This window comes from Sceloporus undulatus, chromosome 3 (assembly GCF_019175285.1).
Source record: "Sceloporus undulatus isolate JIND9_A2432 ecotype Alabama chromosome 3, SceUnd_v1.1, whole genome shotgun sequence".
Classification (NCBI taxonomy): domain Eukaryota; kingdom Metazoa; phylum Chordata; class Lepidosauria; order Squamata; family Phrynosomatidae; genus Sceloporus; species Sceloporus undulatus.
Genome location: NC_056524.1, coordinates 90,064,445 through 90,074,386, shown reverse-complemented (window position 1 = coordinate 90,074,386; position 9,942 = coordinate 90,064,445). Strand labels below are relative to the sequence as shown.

At 42.3% G+C, this 9,942-nt stretch overlaps 1 protein-coding gene across 1 annotated transcript in view; it reads left to right on the top strand.

The window, feature by feature from the left end:
- The first annotated feature begins 1,608 nt into the window (after nt 1-1,608).
- FRMPD4 (FERM and PDZ domain containing 4) overlaps nt 1,609-9,942 on the top strand; it is a 262,955-nt gene continuing 254,621 nt past the window's right edge. The window contains 1 exon segment of the mRNA XM_042460879.1: nt 1,609-1,995. Within this exon segment, the coding sequence (XP_042316813.1) occupies nt 1,955-1,995 (41 nt within the window). The 5' untranslated portion in view covers nt 1,609-1,954.

Sequence of the window (9,942 nt, the reverse complement as noted above, 5' to 3'; positions counted from 1 at the left end):
TGAAAAGGGATCTTGCAGCACTTTTGAGACTAACTGAAAGAGAAAAGTTGTAGCCTGAGCTTTTGTAGACTACCTACTTCCTCAGATGCCTTGGAAATTCCCAAGTTCTCATTTCTCAGCTGCATTTCCAAAGCATCAGAGGAAATAAGCTCAAGCCTACAAAAGCTCATGTGACCAACTTCTCTGTTTCAGTGAGTCTTTAAGGTGCAACAAGATCCCTTTGTACACTGTTTCCCCAGTTAAACAGGGGTATGTCTTTGAATTCATATTGATGAATTCACCAGTGATGATGGTTAGGGAAAGTAATTTGCCCTCCTCCTTGCAAGTACCTTCCAGTGGGCAAAATTAATCATCTGCCTGCCAACGTTGATCCCATCCTCCCAATACCACAGTTATGGTGTCCCCCTGGCCTTTTCTAGAGAAGGTTAAAGGGTGACATGATAGCCATGTTTAAATATCTGAATGGAGGTCATACTGAGGTTGTAGCAAGCTTGTTTTCTGCTGCTTCAGAGACCAGGATATGGAGCAATCGATCTAAGGTACAGGACATGGGGTTGCACCCCAACATTAGGAAGAGCTTCCTGACAGTAAGAGCTGTTCCACAGTGGAACATGTGGCCTCACAGTGTAGTAGTCTCCTCCTGTGCAGGTTTTTAAAAAGAGGCTGGATAGGAGTGCTGTGATTGTGACTTTGTGCATGGCAGAATGGGGCTGGACTGGGTGGCCCTTGGGGCCTTTTCCAACTCTAGGATTCTTCTCCTCTTAGTCCACCAGAGAATGGGAATGCAGCCGCACCAGGAGGCAGCTGGTGGCAGGGTAAGCAGACATCCTCCTTTTTCAGGACATGTCCTACATTTCAACCTCCTGTCCAGGAGCAATTCCAAAATGCCCTCCATTTTGAGCATGGCTAAGAAACATGACTTTTGAGGAATATTTTGAGCTTTTCTTTGGCCATATCCTCCATTTTGGACCTGAAGCGCCTCCACTTTGTGGTGGTGTTTGGTTCCATGTCCTCCATTTTGGTCCCGAAGCTTCTCTGGTTACCCTGTCTGAGTCTTTTGAGCTTTTCTTTGGGTCAAGTCCTCCATTTTTCCTTTGAAGCTCTTCAACTTGGTGGTGGCGCTTCGTCCTCCTTTGCGTTGGTCACCTTGTCTGAGTGTTTGGACCGATTGCTTTGGGCCATGTCCTCCATCTTTGTTTTGAAGCTCCTCCACTTGGTGGTGGGGCTTAGTCCTCCTTTGCACTGGGGACCTCTGGTCACTCTATAGGAGTCTTTTGAGCAGTTTCTTTGGACCATGTCCTCCATTTTTGCCTTGAAGCTCCTCCACTTGCTGGTGATGCACTGGGGACCTCTGGCCTCCCTGCCTGAGTGCTTTGAGCTTCCCTTTGGGCCAGGTCTCACTTTTGTCTGGAAGCTCCCTTCCCACCCTGTGGCTGCAGTGGGGGCTGCTGCCTTGCCTTGCCTCTGGCCCCTTGGCTGGACAGGCTCAGCACCTGCTGCCTTCCCTGGCAGCTCCTGGGGCTCGCGCCCTCCTGGTCCTGGGGCTGGTCCTGCGCAGACGCAGAGGGCTGGCTTCTCTCTCTGTCCTGCTTCCCCTTCTCCCTTTGCTCTTGCCTTGCGAGCTTCGGGGAGCTCCTGGTTGGCCAAGGCGCGCGGGCGGGAGCGCGCGCCACTGAAGGGGAGCAGCAGCAGAGGAGGAGGAGGAGGGAGAGAGAGGCACTGCCCGGGTGGCTCCGAGGAGAGATGCTGCACGCCCGGCATCTGGCCGGAGGAGGGTAGCAGCAGCCCTCGCCATCCCTTTCCCTGCCCAGGCTTGCTGCTCCTGCTGGAAGAAGAAGAGGAGGAAGAGGAGGAGGAGGAGGAGGAGGAGGACCAGCCATGCCAAGCCCTTTCCCTGGCATGGAGCCTCGGGTGCCCCTGGAGTGAGGCAGGCAGGGCTCAGGCGGCTGCATGGATGGATGTGTTTAGCTTTGTCAAGATTGCCAAGCTTTCCGGGTAGGTCTCTTCTTCCTCCTCTTCCTCTTCCCCATTTTTGTTCTCCATTTGCTGTTACTTGGGTTGGCATCCATTCTGGAGAGGGCTGCTGCTGGTGGCAGGGCGCCCATTCCAACTCCCCAAGTCCTCAGGGCTTTCCTTGTCTCCCTGGGCATCTGCTGGGGGCCCCTGTCATGAGGCCCACCTTTCCATCTTCACCCCACCCCACCCCCAGGAACCTCTCCATTCAAAACCATGTTTTCTGCCCCAGGAGCTGGCATCTTGGATGAAAGGTGTCTGGGAAAGGGGTGGAAGAAGTGGAAGAAGTCTTGAGGGGTGGGGAGGATGGAGAAGAGGTGATCTTCTTATGCCCCTCTGGGGTGGCACCTTCAGCCCCTGGGTGACCTGGGAAAGCCTTCCTGGCCAGGGCCACCCTTGGAGCATGGGTGGAGGGGCACTTCACTGTCACTGGCAAGGGTAGCAGAGAGAGGAGCTGGACTGTATAGGAGATGTCACCCAGGCTTTGGAAATGCCATTTGCTCATCTTTGGACACCCCAGTTTTGGGGTGCTCCACTAGGATGGTGCCTCTCCTGCCATGAAGTTGCCCATTGGGTGACTTAAACTCTTCCCGAGGCTGTGTTGGAAGCAGATCACATTGCACACCGCCAGGAGTATTTTTAGACAAGATGTGAAGTAATTGTCAGACTTTCAGCTTTGCCTGGCATTGCCCTCGGCTGGGGAGTTAGTCGCCTCACTCTCAGGTTGAGCATGGCAGGTTCCAAATTGACAAAGATCATTGATGTGCAAAGATTTTTCTCTCAGGACAATCTGAGTGCAGAATTATTATTATTATTATTATTATTATTATTATTATTATTATTTTATTTGTTGCAGAAGGGACATTCAGTTACAGAAGTTAGGCCTAAGGGTACCCAGATCTGTGAAATCCCATCCAAGCTGAAAGTACTGAAAAAACATTTCACTGTACAATAACAGCAACAGTTCTTGGAGGAAAATGTTATGGAAAAAACCAGAACCATTCTCAATGATGTTGAGAATGAGGCTCCAGTTGTAGGATTATTATTTTTTTTGGTTTAGGATTGTCTTCCTGAAGCAGCTGCCCTAGACTGTGCAGTCGACAGCAATACGTCGCATGGGTTAACGTGCCATATTTACCACTGACCTTAAAGCAGTTCAGTGCTCCCAGCTGAAATGGAATGTACTCCGAAAAGAGAATTCGTGTTGCAGAAGTAAAGCAGCTACATTATTTCAGGGTCTTACAAGTTGTGTACCTGTCAAATTGACAAATGGTTCCTCTTATAGAGTCGTGTGTGCTAAACTTGGAAAATGCCACAGGTGTGAAATCAGGTATTGCTAAGGTTTGTTCCCAGCAGCCTTCTCCAGTAAAAATAGGGATAAAACAGCAAACAGCAAGATTGTAATTTTTTTTCTCTCTTTCAAATATTTCTTTCCGAGTATATCACCATATATACCTGCTTGGAATATACCTCCATGGAAAGCAGTGATAATGTGTAAAGACTTGTAGCATTTTACCTGTGAGCTTAACTGGTTTGCCTCAGAAGCTACTTTTATGCCGTATTTATGTATTTATTTTCGGGTGAGTGCATACATCAGATTTTAAGATGCCCCTCATGTGAGGGGTAGCAGACATCTTGTCTCTTTCCACCTCACATTACAAAGTTGCCTGACATTGTAAAAAAAGGCCTGTTATGGTTGATATTTTGGTAGTGGATGATGTCGGTTTTATACTTTTAACTATAAGTCATACTGTAATTATTACAGTTATTGTTTGTGTAATGTGATGCTTGCATGTCTCCAACCCCAAATATAGATTTCCTGTAAGGTATACTGCTGATAAGATCTTAGAAAAACATTAGGAATAATGTTGGTATAAATGTGCTTCTCAAATGCATTTCTTATTAAATATGTTGAATATTTTTGGTCATCAAATGGATGATAATGGACAGTATTACATTAAGCTAAATTTAAATTAATAGAGAGTCAATGAGCAACAGAGACTGAGGGGGATAGAGAATTAGGAATAAACAGAACAGAGGACTGACTCCACAGTCGGACCAATAGTAAAGATGACAGAGGCCTGAAGGTAGGGATTGGAGGGGGCAATGGAGAATGAAGGAGGCAAGTGGTTTATGAAAGGAGGACATGAAGCAGCAGTCACCAAGAGAAAATTATGGGCAGTAGAGTCAGTAGGAAACAGGAAATATGTACTGAGGCTGGTCCTTGCCAAACAAGAGAGAAATAATCCATTTTATTGGCCAAGTTTCTATATACCTGCCCCCCCCCCCAACCAGGCTCCCTCCAGGTCTTGGAGGTCTTTAAACAGAGGCTGGATGGCCATCTGTCGGGGATGCTTTGATTTGGATTTCCTGCATGGCAGGGGGTTGGACTGGATGGCCCTTGAGGTCTCTTCCAACTCTATTATTCTATGATTCTAGGTATGTTGGACTAAACCCTCAATAATTTCCCACTCATTTTGGAGGAAGTTGCCATATGTATTTCCAACGCTTCACTGACCATCCTTTGTTATTCAAGCATCACAGTTCCAAGCAATTTGGAAATAAATCTTCTCACAGTCAGTGGGAAGTACTCATGTAAGTTTGCATGTGATAGCACTTTAGTTTGTCTTCAGGTTTGTACATGGAATTCAGATGTGAGATTCAGCTCAAGGTATGAAGGGTTATTAAAATTAACCTGAAAATAAGACAGCTTGAAGTAAATGGGATTTAGTCATCTCAGTGGACATATTGGAAAGCACTCTCTATAAGTTCAGTATGGAATTATTTTATTTGTTTTGCTTTTGTAAACTGTAATAATATGTGGTGCAGATTTTTTCATGTGTTTGTAGAATGGATGTTTTGCATTGAATCCTGTTCTTTAGCTCATTTGATCACTGCAAGTGACATCTTTAGATGTCATCATTATGATTGTGGCAGTTAAAGGTTCTTGTATGTCTCAGCTACCATGGACAGAGTCTGCCTGAGATGTGTAAACTAGATCCATTGATGAGGAAGGAGTTTTCATATGAGCAATGTGTGTGTCTCTACAGCTAGAAATATAGATTGAAACTTTTTTTAAGGCAATTTCTTTACCTAGAAATATAATTTAACTAAGTACTCTACAGGGATGCGGTGGCTTAGTGGTTACAATGCCAGTTCTGATGATCAGAAAATTAGAAGATTGGCAGTTCAAGGCCCAGGTGCCGCATAATGGGGTGAGCTCCTGTCACTAGTCCCAGCTTCTGCCAACCTATCAGTGCGAAAGCATGCAAATGCAAGTAGATAGATAGGTACCACTTTTCAGTGGGAAGGTAACAATGTTAGGTGGAGTCATGCTGGACACATGACCACCAGAGCAGTCCTCACACAATGCTGGCTCTTCAGTTGAGAAACGGAGATGAGCACCGCCCCCTACAGTTGGTTCCAACTAGACATTCATGTTAAGGGACTACCTTTACCTTTCTACCTTTGCTCTAAAGAAGTACTGCTTCTGTCATATATACCCATGCCAATTACTTAGAATCAAATCAGTTGATTTCAGTTATTTCCAAGCATGTTTGTTTAGATTTGCTATGTTACTCCTTGAATCTGTAGTGCTTATGATCAGAATCTCATCTGAAACTTTGATCAATGCAATCTTTTGAAAACATATTTTATGACGATAAAAGAAGACAGTTGTAGTGATGGATGTGAATTCAGCAGCCTTTATGTTTTACAGCCATAGCACGTGATCTTAAACAGTGTTTTAAATAAATATATGCAATTAGTAGCTTTTTTCTGTGGATAAATATTACATTGGCAGATATTTTATTGTTCTCTGTTATGGAACGAGCTAAATGTTTTGTTTTGAAGGAAAGTGACACTTTCTTCAGTGAACAATATGAACATGACACTTTATTGATGCTTTGAGAGAACATGATGTTTTGTCTTTTTTTAAAAAGTGTTTGTATTTAAAGGAAGCTCACTGACAGATTTATAGGTATCCACCTATATGTTTCTGACCTGAGTTCACAAGTGAGTAGGTGTGCAATATTGATACATCAGGTGAAGTGAGGATCAGAAGACAGGATTTGCTCTGGCTGAACCCTTTCACTCATTTTATGGTTTTAAAAGCCTTCATTCAGATTTGGGTTCAGAGCCAGCCCTACCATTAGGCAGAGTGAAGCCACTGCTATAGGTACAATCTTGAAAAAGCAGAAAATGACTAGTTATTTACTTTGTTTTTCTGCCGCAAGGGAGCCAGAAAGGTGATGGTGGCTTTTGCTGGCAAGAATAACTAGCTGGCTTTGGATGTTATGCACCCTGATTTGAGTGACAGAGTTGTTGTCTGCTTCACCTTAAGCAGCAAAATGCTTTGGGATTATGCTACCACAGAACTGGTGAGGTGTTAGATTCTCACTTTGACTGGCTGCATATCTTATGACCTAAATAAAGTAGATGAAACATTAAAAGGTACTTGGATCTTCAAACACACAGTCTGTAATAGAATTGCACTGTGTATCACAAATAAGAAAACAGAGAATGAATCCTGGAATGTTAACCACAACCTTAAAAACATGATTTTCAGACAGGGTGATCTTTAAATCATACATACATGCATACATACATAAAGGGACTCACATCGGACATACACAGCCGCAGAAATAATGCCACAAATTTGCCATCCCATACCAATTTGTAGTTGCTTGGTTATCTTTATATTGTCATTCATGGCATAACACTGGCTGAAAGAAAAAGAAAAAAAGGTTCCAGTTCAGAAAATTTTCTTGCCTGACCAGTGAATGCAATTCTTACCATAAATATGTCAAAGACTAGAAAAATAGCTATTTATAATGTTGCTGTTGAAATATTAGTAGCACATTCATCTCTGTGCTGGCATGAGCGATATGAATTGTGCTGTTAAACCATAATACATATAATGAATGTCAAAAGCCTCCAAATTATTTCATTTTCTGTAATACTAACAACTGATAACAGAAAAGGGGAGAGTTTTTTGAGGGGGGATCCTTCCTGAGTGATACAAAAAAGTCAATTAAAAAAAAACACTACTTTCCGCCCATAATAACACTCCTGTGGCTTCAGAAACATCTATTGATCCTGATAAAGATACTCACCATTTAGTTTTGGATTTCATTTTATCTTTATAGAACTACAGGGCTACCTTAACTTTTTGAATATCTTCAGAAAGTTAATAATTGTGTTGTAGTCAGAAATAGTTTATCTAAAATCCATTTTATTAAGATTCTATTTGCACATTGAAGCAGTGTTTATAAAGCTGCGGCAATGTAATAAAATGATAAGCCTGACCTCTGAACTCTGTGTCCAGGTAGCATAGACTTCTATGTGTCACACTGTTGATATGCCTGTCTTTGTCTTTGAAGGAAGGTGAAAATGTAGGGCTGGATTTGATATGCTGTTAGTGGAATGAAAAACTGTTAGTGTAGTTTGCTGATTTTAACTATTCCACAAACGATACCATATGATAGCATTCACATATGGTCAGGATGTATCCCAGAAGAGAAACCATGTTGAATCTTCTTTAATTTCCATGTGCCACTGTCATGCATTAACTGAATCCCCACCCCTGGTGCAGGGCTGGTCTAATGCTGAAAGAGGATATATTACTGGCCAGTAATGTTGAATTGAGAATATTTCTGCTAACTTTGCATACAATTCACCTCAAGTATGTTATGTTAGCATGTAAATGTAGTCTGGACATTATGATTTATTTGATAAAGAGCAAAAAACTGCTGCATGGACTTGGTTGGATTTTATTCAGTGTTCAGTATATAACAAGAATGAGTTTGGTTCTAATTCAGAGCAATTTGTTCTGCCCTTATCATTGTTAAATTGACCAAGAAGATTTTAGCACTAAGGGTTCTTTTCATTGTCTGCATTATGAAGGGACTTTGGAAGGTAGGTTTTCTTCTTTTATGCTATTTTAGGTTATTATGGTAACCCAGCCAATTGTAACTGGAGATTTAGCCTGAAATTATAAATGGATTGTAGATACTCTCAGGTCTGTGGGAAAGAATTGATATTCTGTTGCATTCTCAACAATTTTCTCAAATAGGGATTACTGTATATCACAATTTAACATCTGAATGTTAAATAACAGAGTAGATACATGGATTAGCTAGCATCTCTTTTAGTAAAGATACATTCTTTATTCTTCTAGCTGACATTTTATTACAATAACTAAAATGAATGCACAGGTCCAAATATGAAAATGGAAGGAAAAAAGGGAACACTTAAAACTAATATGCTACTGTCACTGCAATTTAGAGCTGAAATAGCTGACCCTAAAGAGGCGGTTTGACACTGGCCGTATGAATGCCAGATTGGGGCTGCAGCAACCACATGTTGCGGCCCTGACCTGGCTTTTTGCTAGTGCAAAAAGAAGTGGCAGAAAGTTGCTCTTTTTTGAGCCGGCAAATAGCTGGCGTTTCCCCCACCGCCATGGCTTTATGGTGCTCCTGCGATCTGTGGCATACGAGTGCCACACCACCAAAGTGCCACAGAGCTGTTCACCATGTGGTCAGATGGGCAACTTCAAGGCAGCTTCCTGCTGGCTAAACGACATGCTCCCAAGCCACCAGAAGCCACTGCAAAAGGGCTGTCTGTTTCACTCCTTAGTTTTCCTCTTGATATGCTTACTTAGAGCTGGTGGCATAGTTAATTCACAGCCCCATCCCTCCTTTCTCATTCTCTTAAAGCACCAAGGTCAACTACTACAAATAGATTCTAGAGGAAGGTAGAGATAACTATCTGATATTACCACTCCTAGTCCTAGAACGTACTGTAGGTTCTTAGCAAATTTATTGTGGTACAAGCTAGAGCTACAAAGGGATTAATCTCTTATTCCTAGGGGTGTGTGTGTGTGTGTGTTGTGTGCATAGTAATCTCAAATGATTATAAAGGGAAAAGTGGTCAAATCTAACAGCAGAACAATAATACTGAGATTCACACTATGCCTTCAATCCCACAGGTACCTCACATGCTTTAAATGTTGTTAAACTGCACCTCCCATCAGCCTAAGCACATGGATAAAGGTCAGAGGGGTAGCAGATTCTAGTACAGCAACATCTAAAAGATCACAGATTGTTCCGTCTGAATTTAAAATAACATGAATGCACAGGAACAAGCTGCAATGAATTTTAGGCTCAAGTATTCTGTTTCTCATCTGGAAGGAGAAATTTGCAGGGTGACTCTTGCTTCTCACCCTCCTTAACAGCAAAATATGTCTTCTGTATCAGCAAACTGTGGTTCATATTCACTAACTATACAGTAGTTTGGAACATATCAAGGGGGGTGTTAATTCTGTTTTTTGTGTAAAACTCTGAGAATACCCCCATTAAGTAGGGCTGCTGATTATATCATTTGAAAGATTCTGAATGTTTATAGCCTAAGAAAGCAACTTTCCATGTTCTGGTTTGAAACAGATCATCTTCAGAACATGTTTTTTGAAGCTGAGTTGTTTAAACTAATTATAGTTAAACTTGAGCCTAGATGCTGACGTGGATGACATGGAAACTGAAATCAACACAACAGTTTAAAGCTTCTGAATGCCTCTTATTGCCTACCTAAAAGCAGCTAGGAAGGAAATTATGTGAGCTTGAGACTTGCTGTGGCTGATGCAAGCTACAGTAGACTTTGGCTAATTTTTAGGCATAATTGAATATGCTAGTGGTTACCTATAAAGCTAAATGGTTAAGAGACATTTTCTTCAAAGGTATTATTGGAATTTGCACCATTGTGAGCACCTCACTTCAAACTACAGCTACATAACATGATAGCAGTGGCACTATTATGCCTAATAGACCAGGAACCAGATGAACTCTAGACTAACATCAGGTACATTGTAAGGGGGGAATGTAGAAACTATCCATTGTGTCTCACTGGATGACAGAGGAAACTCTTTAAGCAATC